At 47.8% G+C, this 20,489-nt stretch overlaps 1 protein-coding gene across 2 annotated transcripts in view; it reads left to right on the forward strand.

Annotated features, from left to right (window-relative positions):
• The first annotated feature begins 17,736 nt into the window (after window positions 1-17,736).
• The window catches only part of PDE6A (phosphodiesterase 6A), a 219,093-nt gene continuing 216,340 nt past the window's right edge, over window positions 17,737-20,489 (forward strand). For both annotated transcript variants that reach the window (XM_068277126.1, XM_068277127.1), the window contains exon 1: window positions 17,737-18,468. In XM_068277126.1, the coding sequence (XP_068133227.1) occupies window positions 17,995-18,468 (474 nt within the window). In that variant the 5' untranslated portion in view covers window positions 17,737-17,994. The remainder of the gene's footprint in view (window positions 18,469-20,489) is intronic.

The raw sequence follows: 20,489 nt of genomic DNA on the forward strand, positions 1-20,489 counted from the left end.
GCAATGGTGGGCTTCAGGAGGATCTAGAAAGGCCGCTGCGGCTGCTAAACTTAAAAATGCTGTACTCTTGATCTACTGAAACTCCCATTCAAGTGCATAACTAAAAATCACTGGCCCCCCCTGCAAAACTTTGGATGAAGCCCCCCTAGCCCCCCACCCCAAGTATAGGTGCCCCCAAGTATAGTGAGGTATAGGTGCTTGTGGCGAACATTACGGAAAGTCATGCACAATCGCCAACTTCACACTGACACACCAAACTCACCGTGTAACGCACCGCAAACAGCTGTTTGTGTAGTGACGGCCGTGCTGGACTGGTGCGCACCATGGCGAGAGTGCAGGTTTTGGTGGCTTTACAGCCCATATGGTCGCCTGGCTGATGTAGCTGAATGACAGAACAGTGACTGTCCAGCTGATCAAATTTGGTCTGACCACAATGAAGCAACGACCTTATTATCTTTTGTGTGCCCCCCGAGACACTCATCTAGGCGCCGGTTATTGCTTCATTGTGATACGCAAGCCCCTTCACCACGGCAAGGTAATGATCACGAAGGGGAATGGGCGCATGTACATGCCTTTTCTTTTGTTGTTGCAGCTGCCCGCAGTGCAGCCAGAAAAATTAGGCAGTCATGTACACGCACCAGAAAAATTATTACAGCGGCCGCTGCTAGCAGCGGCCTAAAAAAATCAGCAATCCGCCTGGAGTCCCGGACCCTGTTGGTGGTGGCGGAGAAGGTAGTCAAGCGGCCTGCAGGCAGACATGCTGTGTGGAGGGACTGGGAGCGACTTAGTCTTCTTGGGGCAGGCCAGGCAGCCAGTCATACGGCGTGCAGGCAGAGATGCTGTGTGTGCGGGGACAGACTTAGGCCGCATACAGACATCAGACCATAGTCTTTGGAAAATGGAAGGGTGGTAAGATTGGTCTGTGATCTTTCAGTAGTATAAGAGCCATACTCTACACCGTCTTTTCTATGGAGCTGAACTCCACATCAGAAAAAAATCTTTGCAAGATGCTGCACACACAGATGCTGTACAGACACAAAAGATCAGTATCTTCAAAAGATCTGTTCCTGCCAAAAATCCATTCCTGCAAATTGCAATGATAGTCTATGAGATCTGCAGATCATCATACACACATGATTTAACTGACACTCATCTGCAGATCTGCAGATCTGAAAATCCATCCTGGTGGATCTGATCTGCAGATGAGTGTCAGTTAAATCATGTGTGTATGATGATCTGCAGATCTCATAAGGGTTCCTCATCGCTGTTCACAGCAGTGTCTACATCCACACTTAAGGCCAGGTAGTCGGCTACCTGCCGTTCCAGGCGTTGGTGGAGGGTGGATCCGGAAGGGCTACGGCGAGGTGTTGGACTTAAGAACGTCCGCATGTCCGACATCACCATGAGATCGCTGGAGCGTCCTGTCTTTGACTGCGTGGACACAGGAGGAGGATTAGTGGCAGTGGTACCTTGCTGGCGTTGTGCTGTCACATCACCCTTAAAGGCATTGTAAAGCATAGTTGACAGCTGGTTCTGCATGTGCTGCATCCTTTCCACCTTCAGGTGAGTTGGTAACAGGTCCGCCACTTTGTGCCTGTACCGAGGGTCTAGTAGTGTTGCCACCCAGTACAGCTCATTCCCCTTGAGGTTTTTTTATACGGGGGTCCCTCAACAGGCAGGACAGCATAAAAGACGACATCTGCACAAAGTCGGATCCAGTACCCTCCATCTCCTCTTGCTCTTCCTCAGTGACGTCACGTAGGTCAACCTCCTCCTCCCAGCCGCGAACAATACCACGGGAAGGTTGAGCAGCACAAGCCCCCGGCGACGCCTGCTGCGGGTGTTCTCCTGCTGCCGTCCCCTCCTCCTCCTCCCCCAAAGAAACACCTTGCTCATCATCCTCTGAGTCTGACTCATCTTCTGCACACGACTTCTCTTCTTCCTCCTCCTCCCCCCTCTGTGCTGCCGCAGGTGTTGAGGAAACAGCTGGGTCTGATGAAAATTGGTCCCATGCCTGTTCCTGCCGTAACGGTTCCTGGTCACGCTCATTCGCAGCTTCATCCGCCACTCTACGCACAGCACGCTCCAAGAAGTAAGCGTAGGGAATTAAGTCGCTGATGGTGCCCTCACTGCGGCTCACCAGGTTGGTCACCTCCTCAAACGGCCGCATGAGCCTGCATGCATTTTTCATCAGTGTCCAGTTGTCGGGCCAGAACATCCCCATCTTCATTCTACTGTAGTTGTAGAGGTAGTGGGTGACGGCTTTCTTCTGTTCTAGCAGGCGGGAGAACATGAGCAGGGTCGAATTCCAGCGAGTCGGACTATCGCAAATGAGGCGTCTCACCGGCATGTTGTTTTTCCGCTGAATTTCCGCAAAGCGTGCCATGGCTGTGTAAGACCGCCTCAAATGCCCACAGACCTTTCTGGCCTGCTTCAGGACATCCGCTAAGCCAGGGTACTTTGCCACAAATCTTTGAACAACTAGATTCATGACATGTGCCATGCAGGGTATGTGTGTCAGCTTCCCCATATGCAAAGCGGCAAGCAGATTGCTGCCGTTGTCGCACACCACGTTGCCTATCTCCAGGTGGTGCGGGGTCAGCCACTCATCCACCTGTTTCTTAAGAGCAGCCAGGAGAGCTGCTCCAGTGTGACTCTCCGCTTTGAGACAAGACATGTCTAAGATGGCGTGACACCATCGTACCTGGCATGCAGCATAGGCCCTGCGGAGCTGGGGCTGTGTAGCTGGAGAGGAGAACTGCCACTCAGCCAAGGAGGAGGAGGACAGCGAAGAGCATGTAGCAGGAGGAGAGGAGGTGGCAGGAGGCCTGCCTGCAAGCCGTGGAGGTGTCACAATTTGGTCCGCTGCGCCCTGCTTGCCATCGTTCACCACCAGGTTGACCCAATGGGCTGTGTACGTAATGTAGCGGCCCTGCCCGTGCTTGGCAGACCAGGCATCCGTGGTCAGGTGTACCCTTGACCCAACGCTCTTCGCAAGAGATGACACCACTTGTCTCTCAACTTCACGGTGCAGTTGGGGTATGGCCTTTCTTGAAAAATAAGTGCGGCCTGGCATCTTCCACTGCGGTGTTCCGATGGCCACAAATTTACGGAAGGCCTCAGAGTCCACCAGCCGGTATGGTAACAGCTGGCGAGCTAACAGTTCCGCCACGCCAGCTGTCAGACGCCGGGCAAGGGGGTGACTGGCCGAAATTGGCTTCTTCCACTCAAACATTTCCTTTACGGACACCTGACTGCTGCTGTGGGCAGAGGAGCAGGAACCGCTCAAGGGCAGAGGCGGAGTGGAGGAGGGTGCATGTGAAGGTGGAAGGGAGAAAGCGGCAGAAGCAGATGATGCACCTGAAGGAGGAAGAGGAGAAGGAGGGTGACTTTTCTTTTGTGTGCTGCTGCTGCTTTTGCTCAGGTGGCCATCCCATTGCTGTTTGTGCCTTTTCTCCAGGTGGCTTCGTAAGGCACTTGTCCCTACGTGAGTGTTGGCCTTTCCACGGCTCAATTTTTGTTGGCAGAGCGAACAGATGGCTTTGCTCCAATCTGAGGCACACACATTAAAAAATTTCCACATCACGGAGCCACCCTGGGATGTGGGCACTATGGGGACCTCAGCAGCTGATGCTGAAGGGCAAGTTGGCTGGCTGTACATAGGTGGCGATACATGGTGCCGGACTCTGCCACCAGCTGTTTCTGACGAAGAGCTGCCCCAGCTTCTTTCAGCAACTTCTCTCCTCCTACTACTCTCTGACTCCCCCTCTGAACTGTCCCCCTCTTCATCTCCTCTATTGGGAACATACAGAGGATCCCTATCATCGTCATCATCGTAATCATCCTGCCGAGCTTCGCTTGCCTCAGACAAATCCAAACATGCACCATCAGTAGGTCCTTCATCCTCCTTACACGTTACATCCAGGGGTCGAGTCCTGCGTGACCGCGGGGGGACGGCATCCACTTACTTTTTTTAGACAGTGGACGCCGTCCCCCCTAGCACCCTGGAGGGGAGCAGCGCAGCAGAGAGGAGCATTGTGTGCAGCGTGGGGAAGGGCGGACGTTTCCCCCCCCATCCCTCACCTTGGGGCTCCTCTCCCTGGCTCTCCCCTCCATAAAGATGCGGCGGCGGCGGTGGCGGTGACTGGCAGCGGCATCAGTGGGCGGGACTTACCTCCTCCAGTGTTCCGGGTGGACGCTGTGCGTGCAGCTACTCTGGTCTAGTGAAGACCAGAGCAGCGGCACGCACAGCGTCCACCCGGAACACTGGAGGAGGTAAGTCCCGCCCACTGATGCCGCTGCCAGTCACCGCCGCCAGCCACCGCCACCGCCGCCGCATCTTTATGGAGGGGAGAGCCAGGGAGAGGAGCCCCAAGGTGAGGGATGGGGGGGGGAAACGTCCGCCCTTCCCCACGCTGCACACAATGCTCCTCTCTGCTGCGCTGCTCTCCTCCACGGGGGGGACACAACTGGCTACATATACTTGGGGCCACTATACACCTGGCTACATATACTTGGGGCCACTATACACCTGGCTACATATACTTGGGGCCACTAAACACCTGGCTACATATACTGGGGGCCACTAAACACCTGGCTACATATACTGGGGGCCACTATACACCTGGCTACATGTACTGGGGGCCACTAAACACCAGGCTACATATACTGGGGGCCACTAAACACCTGGCTACATATACTGGGGGCCACTATACACCTGGCTACATGTACTGGGGGCCACTATACACTTGGCTTCATATACTGGGGGCCACTATACACCTGGCTACATATACTGGGGGCCACTATACACCTGGCTACATATACTGGGGGCCACTATACACCTGGCTACATATACTGGGGGCCACTATACACCTGGCTACATATACTGGGGGCCACTATACACCTGGCTACATATACTGGGGGCCACTATACACCTGGCTACATATACTGGGGGCCACTAAACACCTGGCTACATATACTGGGGGCCACTAAACACCTGGCTACATATACTGGGGGCCACTAAACACCTGGCTACATATACTGGGGGCCACTATACACCTGGCTACATATACTGGGGCCACTATACACCTGGCTACATATAGTGGGCACATATACCCCTGGCTACATATACTGGGCACATATACACCTGGCTACATATATTGGGGCCACCTATACACCTGGCTATACTTGGGGCACCTATACACCTGGCTACATATACTGGGGCCACCTATACACCTGGCTATACTCGGGACACCTATACACCTGGCTACATATACTGGGGACACCTATACACCTGGCTATACTGGGGACACCTATACACCTGGCTATATTGGGGACACCTGAACACCTGGTTAGATATACTGGGAACACCTGGCTATACTGGGGACACCTATAGACCTGGCTACCTATTCTGGGGACATCTATACACTTGGCCACCTATTCTGGGAATATCTTTACACCTGACCACCTATTCTAAGGACATCTATACACCTGGCTACCTATTCCGGTGACATCTCTACATATGATCTGGCCACCTATTCTGGGGACAACTATACACATGGATACTTATACTGGGGACACATATAGACCTGGCTAGCTATACTGGGGGTACCTATTTTGGGAGAACTGCTGTCAGATCTGTATTTTTGGGGAACGGCTGATGCCAGATTACGTGTATTTTGGGGAACCGCTGCCAGATTGTGTATGTTGGGGACCACTACTGCCAGATTACATGTATTTTGGGTGTTACGTGTATTTTGGGTGATCCACTACCAGGTTTCACGTATTTGGGGGAACTGCTTCCAGATTATGTGTATGTTGGGGGAACTGCTGCTGCCACATTATCTATTTTGGGGGAACCACTGCCATATTATCTGTATTTTGGAGGTACCTCTGTCAGATTATGTGTATTTTTGGTGAAATGCTGTCAGATTACATCTACTTTTTGGGGATACACTACGACAGAGCTCAAACTTCCCCTGGCAGACCTTTTATACCACTGCTAAGGCCATGTATATTTGGCCCCACCCATGACCACGCCCACGCTATGCGTAACCACGCCCATTTTTGGGCGCGCCGCGCTATGCGCGGCGCAGAGGTTTTTAGGGTGAGTCCACTCACTTCTTTTTCCAGGACTAGACCCCTGGTTACATCCATAGTGTTACCGCGTAACTCAGACATATGAGCTGGTGAAAATTCATCTGGCTGTAACAACAATGGCTGTGCATCAGTGATTTCAACACTAAATAATTCTTGCGAAGTGTTAAATGCAGCGGAAGTGGTGCTAGTAGTAGCGCTGGTGGCTGAGCAAGATGAGGTGTTCTGTGTCGCTAAATACTCAACCACGTCCTGACAATCTTGGGAGGTGATGGGACGTGCCTTCTTCCGAGCACTGTACTGTGGGCCAGGTCCACACGAAATTACATTTACACGACCTCGCACAGACCTGCCGGGTGGCCTTCCTCTGGCTCTGGCACTACCTCTTCCTCTACCTGTTTTGTCCATATCGGGTATGCACGGAGTGGTATATCACACTGCGTGCACTCACGTAGGTAGGTGGGTTCACTTAACTGCACAGGTATGCGCACTGATGCGGTGGGTTCACTGAACATAACAGGTATGCAGTGGCAGGTTCACTGAACAGAACAGGTATGCAGTGGCGGGTTCACTGAACAGTACAGGTATACAGTGGCGGGTTCACAGAACAGGTATGCAGTGGCAGGTTCACTGAACAGAACAGGTATGCAGTGGCGGGTTCACTGAACAGTACAGGTATGCAGTGGCGGGTTCACTGAACACAACAGGTATGCAGTGGCGGGTTCACTGAACACAACAGGTATGCAGTGGCGGGTCCACTGAACACAACAGGTATGCAGTGGCGGGTCCACTGAACACAACAGGTATGCAGTGGCGGGTTCACTGAACACAACAGGTATGCAGTGGCGGGTTCATTGAACACAACAGGTATGCAGTGGCGGGTTCACTGAACAGTACAGGTATACAGTGGCGGGTTCACAGAACAGGTATGCAGTGGCAGGTTCACTGAACAGGTATGCAGTGGTGGGTTCACTGAACAGGTATGCAGTGGCGGGTTCACTGAACAGGTATGCAGTGGCGGGTTCACTGAACAGGTATGCAGTGGCGGGTTCACTGAACAGGTATGCAGTGGTGGGTTCACTGAACAGGTATGCAGTGGTGGGTTCACTGAACAGGTATGCAGTGGTGGGTTCACAGTACAGGTATGCAGTGGTGGGTTCACAGAACAGGTATGCAGTGTTGGGTTCACTGAACAGGTATGCAGTGGTGGGTTCACAGTACAGGTATGCAGTGGTGGGTTCACAGAACAGGTATGCAGCCAGGAACAAGCTAAGCCTAACTAATCTTTCCCTATGAGAGACAGTCTGCAGCAGCTCGCCCTACTCTCACTAATGCAGGCACACGAGTGACCGTAATGGCCGCCGCTGCCTGCCTTATATAAGGGGGGTGGGGCTCCAGGGGCTAGTGTAGCCTAATTGGCTACACTGGGCCTGCTGACTGTGATGTAGAGGGTCAAAGTTGACCCTCCATGTGCATTATGGGGCGAACCGAACTTCCGCAAAGGTTCGCCTGCGGGACGCGAACGCGAACCATGGAAGTTCGCATGGAACCGTTCGCAGGCGAACCGTTCGGCCCAACTCTAAGCACAGCGCATGAGGGGGAAACAATGGCCACACCTTGGTCTCCTCCGTCAGCGCTTCCCCCTCCAGCATTGACTGCAGCATAAAGAGGTTATGGAACGCAGGCATACCTCTTTTGGGTTACATGTGGCATAGGTTGTTCGCTGCAAACGCCTGACGCTACTTCCCGATAAACAGGAAGTAGGGTCAGGCCCTTACAGAGAAGAACCACCGCCACATGGAACGTGCAATAATGTCCGTGTTCCATGCCCGCTTGATGCTGCCGTCAATGCTGGAGGGGGAAAGATGATGGGAGAGCCCAAGGTGAGGGAAGGGGAGTGGGTCCCCCTCCCCATCGCTCTGTGAGGCCATTGTTCCCCCCTCATGTGCGGCGCCCCCTCCTGCCCCCCAAAATGGCCCTGGGTGGGCCCCAGAGGGGCCCCTGCAACTGCATCCCTTGCAGCCCCGATCGTTACGCCCCTGCCCCATTATACTTATGTAGGACTGATTGTGTTGCATACGTTTTGTTTATATGTATGTAACTTTTTGCAAAAAGGGTGTGTGTATCAAACACCAAGTGAACCCTTATATACCTGGCTTTGCAGATAAGGCCCAATTAGCTTATTCAAGAGACACTGCTCAAGCAAATCTGCATTCACTTTCGCATGTCAGGATATGCAGGGTTTTGCCAACTAACTCACCGCTAAAGTTTTTGCCCTGCAGGGGATTAGTTCACGCAGCATTTAGCACTTATCCAGGATCGCCACGTGGAGGCCCCCCAGGATCCAAGGAACAGAGCACTACAAGCACACTCACTGTGTGGAGACTCTGTAGCCACTCCCCGTGGGGGGGGGAGGCTAAGAAGTGCGGACGCCCCCCTCCCCCCCAAGCGCTGCCATCACTAGAGAGAGCCACCAACACCCACCTCCCAAAGGATAGGACCTACCTTATTTCGTATTGCGACCAAGTGCATTATTATGCCAGGCCAAATGTGTGCGACTTGGGAGCACTACGAAAGGGGGGGGGGGGGGAGTGAAACAGAGGTCACCCCAAGCCTGGTAAAGCTCAAGGGTGACTCTACAGCTCCACACCCCAATGGGGAAACAGGCTGCAGACAGCCCCTATAGAAAGGGTTATCCACCACCTGCTTCCAGAAGAAAGAAACTAAAGACATTTTTGCAAAAAGGGTGTGTGCATCAAACACCAAGTGAACCCGTATATACCTAACTTTGCAGATAAGGCCTAATTAGCTTATTCATGAGACATAGCTCAAGCAAATATGCATTCGCTTTCGCATGTCAGGATATGCAGGGTTTTGCCAACTAACTCACTGCAAACTAACTTGTCTGCAAAGCCAGGTATATAAGGGTTCACTTGGTGTTTGATGCACACACCCTTTTTGCTAAATTTATATGTATGTAACCTCAATTGTATGACAATTATTATACATTTTTGATGTGACTCGTCACTTGGTGATATGCTGCAAAAGAATCATGGAATTATTTTCAATACTGACAATTATATACACTGTTCCAGATCTATATCAATGTGTGTATTCTTCTGCTGTGCGCATTGGATGATTTAACCTAAATTAATGTTCAGCGCTGCGTAATATGTTGGCGCTTTATAAATACAAAAAATAAATAAATACATTTATTATTTTAAGGTGGCCATACACTGGTCGATTTGCCATCAGATTCGACCAACAGATACATCCCTCTCTGATCGAATATCAGTCGATAGTCTCTGTGGCAAGCCTGGCACCAACAGAATATATGGACATTACATTACTTGCTTTTAAAAATAGGTTTTCATGTTTACCTTTGGCTATCTTATGCGAAATGATTTTATTTGAAAACATCAATAAAAGTTATTTGAAACTGAAAATTGGTTTTCACTGACCCTGCCCATAGGTGATCACAGTCATAACAGATGGCTGAATTAGAAGCCATAGCTGGGAAAGTATTAGTTAGCAATGGACTAAAGGAGTCGGTTAGTCTAAAAAATTAATTTCCGAGCCAGATGTATGGTCTGCACTTAAACAGGTGATGCTAGTATTGTTTTTACATTCGGAAAAATTGTGATATTGGTGCCAATTTTGATCTGTTTTAGACGACATTTTTACCAGGTGTTTTATTTTCTACATTACTAGTGTTTTTAGGCAGATAGTCCAAGCCTTGATTACCCCAATTCTGTTTCAAACGCTGCTGAAGTTTTGTTTAACTTTCATTTCATTAGTTTTTGTTAAGATTGAGATTTGGTAAGGTAATGCTTACTCTACTGGTAGATCAAGGTTCATTAGATGGTCTGTGGTTAGTTTTAGGATTTTCTATTATTAGCAGTAGGAACTGAGGTGTTTGCAATTTGTGGCCTTCTGTGCTTCTGAAGGACTGTCTCATGCATCCATGTAGTTAAGGCATCGGGAAATTTGGCTGCAAAGTAAAGCCAAAAATGTTCACCCTGCTCCTGCAAAAGTCCTAGGGGCGTTAATTACTATTCCACCTCCAGGCTGTCATGGACTCGGGGGTAAGATGCAATTTTGCTTGCAGCTATTGCTGGTGGTCAAATTACACTGTTTTTATTGTAATTTGGGCTCAGTCTTTTGATGGCGCACAAATTACTGATTAAGCGGCACTATAGCTATAATTCACATTATGGTAGTGCCGGCTATGCCCAAATTTCTAGTGCAGTTTTTGTCTGATTCGCGGCCATCTCACATGCTCATTAAGAAGCTATTTTTGGGCATTCTATATTCTACAAGTTTTCTAATATTCCCTCAAGATCTCCACACATAATTAACTAATAGGAGGGGTAGCTCCAATACCAATGTTGCTTGCATAGCATCATAGGGAGCATCACATTATCAGTAGAGACGGCCCAAAGTATTCGGCCAGCAAATACTTTGCGGCAAAGAATGCTGCAGCAATGCTCTCTCCCTTCTCTCACTAATAGCAGCTACAGAATGAGTTTAAGATGGCTGCTGCGCTGGCATTTTTATAGGGGGTGCGAGGGGCCGGGAGGGAGTGTAGCTGATTGGCTGCCATGTGTCTGCTGACTGTGAGGTAAGGGGTCAAAGTTTAGCTCAGTGATGATTTATAGGGGGCGGATCGAACGTGCAATTTATTTGCCTGAGTGGGCGAACTAATTGTAGTTCACCCCCTCAGGCAAATACATTACGTGTTTGATCAGCTCCCTATACATCATCACTGAGCTAAACTTTGACCCCTTACCTTACATTCAGCAGACACATGGCAGCCAATCAGCTAGCACTCCCTCCCACCCCCTATAAAAACGCCAGCATGGCAGCCATCTTAGACTCATTCTGTAGCTGCTATTAGTGAGAGAAGGGAGAGAGCATTGCTGCAGACAGGGAAAGTGTTAGCTAGGCCTCTGTTCTGTGTCACCACTACCTTGCTAGCTGTTTGTACAGCGTCCTGAGCAGGCAAAGAGTCCTTATCATGGCTGGCACGGGTACATAGGTTTTTTTTTGTACAGCGTCCTGACTCCTAATTGAGCACCCAGTGCATCCAGTGCAGTGTATATTGAGCTGCACGTCACAGATGTGCACACACTCCTAGTGACTCCATGTACAGTAACTCAATGCACCCCAACATCTTAAGTGCTATACTTGTTGTATTTTGATTTTGTTATATCACAGACCTGTGCAAAATTATCGGGTTCCTCCTCACTGGCAGAGTTTTTTCTTTGTATTTTTTAATATTGTGAAAAAAAAATGACAGGCCGAGGAAGGCCACCCCACAGGAGTCGCAGAGGTCATGCTGGTGTTATTTCCTATGGTCCTAAAATGATGCCCAGTGTTAAGGGGCCATGCACCCTTAACTCCCAAAATGCGGAGGAAGTAGTTGACTGTCTTACACAGCAAACCCCATCTTCTACCACTTCCACTCGTAACCTTGATGCGCCATCCTCTTCTTGTTCTGAATTGGGCACCCCAGGACTTACCACTCACCCCACCACCACCACTAGCACCACAGTTGCTTCACTTCATGTGTCAGAAGAGTTATTCACATATCAGTTTGAGGAAATTAGTGATGCGCAAACATTATTGCCAGAGGATGAAGGAGATAAGGATGTTACGCCTGATATGCCTCAGTCAGGCCTCATTACACACATGGACATAAGGTGTGATGATGATGAGGATGATGTACTTGCTTGCTGCTGCCTATTGAGAGTTGTCAGAAACAAGTGAAGCAGCCGATGACGACGATGTGTCCAAGGATGTGATGTGGGTGGCCGCAAGAAGAGATGAAGAGGGGGAGAGTTCAGATGGGGAGACAGGAGAAAGAGACGAGTTGTAAGCAGGGGAGATGGTCGCAAGGAGCTAGTGACACTGCCACACAGCATGCATCAGAACCTGGGGTCAGCCAGCCAACACGCCCGCCAACTTCTGCTGTTACTACCACCCCCATCAGAATGCAGTCATCCCAAAGCTCACCCAGTGTGGCAATGTTTTAGTGTGTCTGCCTCCAACAACAGCAAAGCCATTTGCAGCCTGTGCCAGAAGATTTTGAGCCGTGGGAAGTCCAAGACCCACTTAGGTACAACTGTTTTGATAAGGCACCTGAGCTCCAAACACCCACACCAATAGGAGCAACACATGAGGAAAAGCAGCACCCAAAGTCAAAGCTACCCTCCTCCTGGTCCAGCTTCTTCAGCAATGACAACCTCTGCTGTCCTTGTCCCTTCGCAGCCACCCTCCACTACGCCTCTCACCTTGAGCAGTTCATGCTCATCTGTCCACAGTCAGGTTTCTGTCATGGACATTTTTGAGCGTGAGAAGCCGATGTCTCCGAGTCACCCCCTTGAGCGGAGTCTGACAGCTGGCTTGTTGGAACTGTTGGCCCACCAGCTGTTACCATACAAGCCTTTAAAAAAATTTGTTAATTTAAAAATTATTTTTCAAAAAAGGCAATCCCCAACCGGTACCGTAATGTACAGAGCCAAGTCAACGCATCTCTGGCACACAGTGTTGGGGCAAGGGTCCACCTGACCACTGATACCTGGTCTGCAAAGCACGGTCAGGGCAGGTATATCACCTATAGGACACATTGGGTAAACCTGCGGACCGCTGGCAAGCATGGAATGCATGGCTCTGCAGTGGAGTCGGTGACACCACCACGAATAGCAGGAGGGCCTGCTGCTACCTCCCCTTTTCCTTCTCCTACTCCTCCTCACTGTCGTCCTCAGCTGAGTCTTCCTCCACTGCTGCTGCTGTGCCCTCCTCTACAACTGCACACAGAGCCGGGACAAGGTCCTCCAGCACCCAAGGCTGAGACACCAAAGTGCGCCCCTCCATCCCACCCACCCCAGCCATCACGCACTGAATGCTATTAGACTATGAGGCACCCCAGGGGCCCCAATCCCCTCAACAGCTTAATCTCTAGTTTTTTGGCTTGTAGTAACTGCCATGCATCCCCTTTTCTTATTTCTCTCTGCTTCAAACACAATAGTGGAATGATAGCCGAGTGAGTTTCCCCCCCCCCCCCCCTCCTACACTGCGCCCTGAGGCTGGAGCCTCTATCGCCTCTGCCTCGGCCCGGCCCTGACTGCACACCCCCAGCTCCCCAGGGCCTATCCCACCACATCCCAGGAACAAAAGTGTCATGCTGTCCTAAAAGACAAGTCACAAAACGGACAAGCACTCCTGACCGCTCTGAACTCACAGAGGTGGATCAGTGGCTGACCCTGCACCAGCTGGACATCAGCAAAGTGGTGTGTGACAACAGAAGCAATCTGATGATGGCATTGAATTTGGGCAAGTTAAAACATGTGCCCTGTGACACGTTTTAAATCTTATTGTACAACGCTTTGTGTGTAACTACCCTGGCTTACAGGTGGTCATCAAGCAGTCCAGGAAGGTGTTGGGCAATTTCAGGCATTCCTACATGGCTATGGCACACTTTGCAGGTATTCAGCAGTGATAGAACCTGCCAGTGAGGCACCTGATTTGCAACAGCACGACTCACTGGAATTCAACGCTCTTCATGTTCGAACGCCTGCTCCAACAAGAAAAAGCCATCAATCATCTGTACGACCAGAGTGCTAGTGCAGGCTCTGCGGAGCTGGGGATTTTTTTGCCCCGTTACTGGACGCTCATGCGCAATGCCTGCAAGCTCATGCGCCGTTTTGAGGAGGTGACAAATTGGTGAGTCACACCGAAGGCACCATCAGCAACCTCATCCCAAACGCTTTCTTACTGGAGCGTGCCCTGCAAAGAGTGCTGGATCAGTCCGTAGATGAGCATGACCAGGAAGCGTTGTGGTCACCACCACCAGAAGCAGCCTCGTCATCCCCTGCTGTACCTGCGGCAGTGCAGAGACAGGAGTCTGAGGTAAAGGAGTCAGACAAAGAGGGTGGCATTTTAGAGGTGGAAGACCAACCACAGCAGGAATCCCAGGGGGCTTGTGGTCACCTTTTGGGGACCCTTGGTGTTGTATGTGGCTGGGGGGAGGAGACTTTCAATGACATCAGTAAGGATGAGGAACGGGACAAAAATATATGTCAGGACAACATTGTTCTAGCCTCTGCTACAGTGGCTGCCAGAAAACTATTGTTTTAAAATTTCTAAAATGTTTTGTATGTGTAAACCTGCACCATCATGTGCAGAGCCTAGTCAAGGCCTCTCTTGTCAGAGTCACTCACCAGAGATGCAACAAACATTGATTTTTGGTAAAATGTATGTGCCATGACATTGTCTGGCCTCTGCTACGGCACATCCAAAACATTTTCCTATTTTTTGTCAAATTACATTTGTATGTAAACCAGTACATACATGTGCAGAGCCAAATCAACGCATCTCTCGTCAGTGTCACCAGGGCTGAAAGTTTAAAAAAATATTGTATGTAAAATATATATCCATGACATCCATTCCAGACCTGTTAACGCTCAAGCTTGCTTGGCTGCATGGTCGTGTAACTAGTTAGGATGGAGGAGTTCACAAATAAGCCCCAAAAAATAAATAAATAATAATAATAGTTCGGTTGTACACACTCGCGCTGGTCGATTTGATACCGTCATACAGTACCATTAATAACGGGTGTGGGGCTCACACTTATCGGTGACGCTGCGGTGACGCTGCGGTGACGGCCAGCGTGGCAGTACTGCGCAAGCGCGGCGGTTTCGCGCATGCACAGTACTGCCACGCCGGCCCGCTGTGATGACGTGCAGTGTCAACGATAAGGAAGTGGGAGCCCAAAGCCGGGGCTGTATTTGGCAGCGGGACTGGGAGAAGAGCAAGGAGGACGCCGGGGGACCTCCCGACCTACGGTGGGCTGGAGAAAGCCCCAGGTAAGTACAAATTTTGTTTATTATTGCTTCTCTGAGTCCCTTTAAAGTAGCACCTTATTCCACAAATGTAGGAATGTCATGTAATTTCTGCCCTTTAGAGATTAAAACACGACTCTGTGTCAACTACGTAATTTTTGGTGGGACTTGCCATGGATCCCCCTCCAGCGTGCCACAGTTCAGGTTCTAGGCCCATTGAAACAACTTTTCCATCACTTTTGTGGCCAGAAACTGTCCCTATAGGCAGTGGCATAGCTAAGGAGCTCTGGGCCCCGGTGAAAGCTTTACATTTGGACGCCGCGCCCCCCCCCCCCCCCCCAAGCACTCTATACATAACAACTGATATGGCGCACCAAAACCTGCCAAGGACAACCACAGTTTCAGAGGTGCTAGAAGGGGATGGTAAACAGTTTGCTAATGACCACTACTATTTAAAGCATCTGTAGAAGTGATTATTACCCTAAAAAGGACCACATAAAGAGCTAATACTGCGGTTCAGGGTAGGTCCCTTGGGGCCCCTCTGGCACAAGGGCCCAGATGCGGTCGCAACCTCTGCACTCCCTATTGCTACGCCACTGCCTGTAGGTTTTAGAATTCGCCTGGCCATTTAAGTCTATAGCCATTAGCCTGTTCGTGAAAAAGAGTGAGCTATCCTGTAAGTACAACAGCACAATCTGACAGACAAAACGAAGGAGAATGCATAACACTACTTGAAATCAGAAATCCATTACGCTTATTTTTGTAAAACTGATCTTTTTGTTATCGTGCCTCCTTAAAGGACACCTGAAGTGAGAGGGATATGGAGGCTACCATATTCATTTCCTTTTTAACAATACCAGTTGCCTGGCTATCCTGCTGATCCTGTGCCTTTAATACTTTGAAGCCAAAGACCCTGAACAAGCATGCAGCAGATCAGGTGTTTCTTGTCAGATCTGACAAGATTAGCTGCATGCTTGTTTTTGGTGTTATTCAGACACTACTGCAGCCAAATAGACCAGCAGCGCTGCCAGGCAACTGGTTTTGCGTAAAAGGAACTAAGTATGGAAGCCTCCATATTCTTCTCACTTCAGTTGTCCTTTAGGGCTCAGCCACACTATAAGTGCTTTTCTGAGTGCTTGTGATTGATTGATTGATTGCTCCCATTCACTCATTAAAATTGCGGGGGGGGGGGGGGGGGGGGAAATCGCTGTGATTTTCACATTCGTGCGATCACGGCAATTTTTACATGATTTTTACCATGATTTTAATGAAAGTGAATGGGAGCTATTTTTAAAAAACCCTCAGAAATCGCTAATCAATCACAAAATGCTCAGAAAAGCACTTGTAGTGTGGCTGAGCCCTAAAGGAATCTTATAGACTTCTTTTGAGTCTATAGGAAATCCTTGCGGTCTTACATTTCTGTACACTGTGGATACAGGAAATCCAAATCCAACATAAGATTTGTCCTTATTATTACCCTTCTGACCAATAGGGCTATGGCACCTAGGCATTATTGTACCAGCTGAGGATGGTTCCGGACATGGCTGTAGGCTAAGCTGGTGTCTTAGCTCACAGAGTCCTAACCAATCACAGTAGTAGGAAGTGCTCTATGTGGTCCTATGATTGCATACCCAAGTGCAGTACACAGGACATTACCACTTGTTATAACTATTCAGGAAGTTCCATGAACATTAAGTAGTACTAATTATATGGGAAAAATGGGTGCAAAATAGTGATAAGATTTTGGTAATTTTAAAGATATTCTACTATCACCCCTGTACCCCAAATTCTCACTTTAAATTCCCCTATACCTAACCATTCCTTCCCCCCACCAACTCCTAACACTAACCACCTCCCACTTCATGATATTTTGCACAAGAGTTTGGCTACAGGGTGAACTACTGCTCCCATTCCTACAGAGTTCTGTTAATATTTTGCCACTATTTTTCGCAGGCACCTAAATTTGCCAGTCACTGCTTGTCGCGACCCAATTGTCCATTTCAGTGTTAAGTTGTTTTAGAAATCAGTTTGGAAATGATCAAGTGTATAAATTTGCTTTATGTATTTTACAACTGATCGTCAAGATTTAACTATTTACACTATTTTCATTTTCTTTACAAAATATACATACATTTTAAGTTGTGGTATATAAACGGTCGTTCAAAGCTGAGCGTTCCTTATATATTCTTTTGTAGAATGCCACAATTTAAATAAGGAGATCTGTACTGGGAGTAAATACAGTGGCAAGCCTTGCAGATTCCATTTTCTAATGCTGGCAGCCTCCGTGCATGCTTATCTTCCTGAGTGAGTGATCTGGAAAAAGTAAGCAGCCAGTGACACCAGACGGAAGTTAGAGTATGCGATATGCATATCAGGGATTCAGAAAATATTTAAGCCTGTGAAACTGCATGTCAGTTACTAACTTTACTATAATAGTTGTAATGTAACCCTGAAACAAAAAGTATATGTAAATATAACTGTGTCATCACATCAGTTCCTACACAGCCCCAGACAACATGTATAATCTCCTAATGTCCCGAGTATTAAGATAAGCACAGCATCTGTGCTAAAATGAGTATAACAGCTAGCGAAGTGATGTGAGAAATAACTGTCAAGTTTCCTCTATGAAGAAGTTGTCTTCAGTCTTTCTTAATCTACCACTTGCAGTAGATTCAATATCATTGGCAATGGGCTTCAGCTATTAATATGATTGGTTACTGGATTAAAGAGTTGTCATGTGACCATTTAAAATGATCAGAGTAATCCCCATTTCACCTTCACTATTAGTGGAATAATGCTGGCCTTGCTAAGAATCATCTTACATGTCGTATGCTTCCAAATCAGGCTTACAGCTCTGAGCAGGGAGATGGCATGAGCTGGATATCTCCTTCTGTCCCCTGAAGGAGAAATACCCAGGGAATAGCCGATTTTCCCTGGGTTTTTTTTTTTTTTAAACATTTTTTCATTTAATTTTTTCAATGTTTTGAGCTGTTTGCGCTGGATTCAGAGGAATTTCGGGGAAGGTGCAGCAGAACCTAACCCTACCATACTCAACATGAGTGCACCGTCTGAGGAGGCTGTAGAGAAGTTTTTAGACGCCAATCCATCAATTGCCAAAGCTTACTATGACAATAAAATTACACCTGGAGTTATATTCGAGCTACTGAGCACTGAAAAGACCAATGTGGACTTCAGCACCTATCATAACTTAAGCAGTGTGGAGGAAAGCGAAATAGTCTTTGACCTCATTAGGGGATTCCAGGAGAACCTTAATGTTGAGAGATGTGTCTTCAACGTTCTCAAGAGGCTCTCCTTTATTATTCAGGCAGACCGTATGAGTTTATTCATGTACCGCATGAGGAACGGTACAGGCGAGTTGGCCACCAGACTCTTCAATGTCAACAAGGATGCAGCCATGGAGGATTGTTTGGTGCCCCCAGACTCGGAGATTGTTTTTCCTCTGGATACTGGAGTGTTGGGACATGTGGCACAGTCTAAGAAAATAGTCAATGTTCAAAGTGTGAATGAGGTAAGTGATTGAATTAAAAATCCTCTTCATGTATAATCAGATGTCAATTATAATGGTTTTAACTATAGGCAATTTCTCCAAAATGCATAGAAAAGCCTGTGTTTTCTTGTGTGCGACTGAATAATCAATGTATCAGGCACTGTACTAACTCCCTACAGAAGTTCAAAGAGGTCATGTCTAAGACTCAAATCTAATCCACGATTATATCCTTTCTATAGAGCAATAGCACCACTTAAACACAGGCTGCCAAGCTGGTACCACTTTGAGCACTAGAATGTGTTTCCACAAGGCCTGTTGGGCTTCACCTTATTCTTGTTTTCATTCCATATCTATAAAGGCACCATTCAGCTTTAGACAAGGTTTTTAGAACAGTGACAGTGTGGTTTCAGTACAGCAGTTACACATTCACGTGTATAATTTAAGAGAAGCCCTGCAGAGCTAAATTGTGTCTGAGAAGATAATCCCATTAAGATGATACAGGTGGAAGGCATGTCAAGGAGATTTAAATTATAACTATTATTCCTCTGGAGTGTAAAATTGTCCATGTAGGGTTCTTATTAATTATCCTGTTATTTTACATTTTCATAGCACTTTTGAGTCTGAATATTCTCTGTTGATAATTAGCACCGTCCGCATAGAGCTGGGAATTCCCAGCAGAGGTTTCTTCATTCTTCTGCAAGCAACCCAGCTAGCTATCCGTCAGCCTTGTTTCTGCAACCCACTCCTCCTGTGCACTTTAGCACCTCTGGAGATCGCATGATTCTGTGATAGGAAAAATCTAGACACAGACACACACACAGACACATAGACAGACAGACAGACAGACAGACAGACAGACAGACAGACAGACAGACAGACAGACACACACAGACACACAGACACACACACACTTCGTCTCCTTATACATTACTATTTAATCACAATTCAAATTTACTAAATCCACCCTGATGCTAACATTTATTCTATCTTCTAAAAGCTATAAGTGTCCATGTTTTAAGTTGTACTGTGCGGCTATAGCAAATGTGTTTTTTTTTTATCCTTATGTGATTTCCATTAGTTTTCAATTTCAAACCCAAAGTTAGTGTTAGGAGAGAGGACCACAGCTATTGCTGTGCCTCTGCAGTTAGCATAATCGCATTCATATTGTTGGTATTGGTTGATATGAAATGACTATTACCCAGTACAGCTGTTTACAGTTGTTCACAGCTGGGCTGGGCACTGATCTCATGTCTGCAGGTACAATGTGCAATTATTGGTTGACAGATAAGAAATAAGATTGATTGGGTTTAATACAAAATCTGTTACAATTGCTCTTGCTTCTAAGCAGTTTCAGCACCAAGTTTTTCCTTCTGACCTCCACAGACAGAAAAGCTATTGGTTGAGCATAGTGTTTGTTTTTATGTTCCAGTCTGCAAGTCAAGCGTCCATAAGACAATTAGATTGTGCCCTCACATTTAAATTACTCTCTAGTGCCTATGGCAGGCTTAATTCACCATCATAACCCCAAAAAAACACTGTAAAATGTAAAATGCATTTAAACACATACATATAAGGTGTGCATCTGCATCTATCTGAGTAAAATGCACTGGAAAATATTTTATTCCTATGTAGCCATCATTTACTTTACGTTATTTTTAGGCTGATGTCACTAAACCTCTGACAGGTTTTGGATTAGTCCATCTCTTCATGGAGGATGCGCAGAGTTCTTTTTATGCTTTTCAAAAGCATTCCCTGGCAAGGACTTATACAAATATGCTGCTGGCCTACATAGCCACATGCATGCTATTCTAGCATTTGGAATGTGACACTTCCTTTCAGGAATGCCCTTGAAAATAAGGAAACCTTATGAATGCCCCATGAGGAAATATACTAGTCTGAGACCTGCCAGTAAAAAGTTCAAAGTCATCAGATTATAATACTTACAGTAGGGGACAGCTACATAGGAAGGAGTTAATGATTGTTGCATTGTATGTGTCGGAAGAAATGGTTGTTGCTTTTTATGTGTCGGAGGTAACGGTTGC

The sequence above is a fragment of the Hyperolius riggenbachi genome, chromosome 3, assembly GCF_040937935.1.
Source record: "Hyperolius riggenbachi isolate aHypRig1 chromosome 3, aHypRig1.pri, whole genome shotgun sequence".
Lineage (NCBI taxonomy): Eukaryota > Metazoa > Chordata > Amphibia > Anura > Hyperoliidae > Hyperolius > Hyperolius riggenbachi.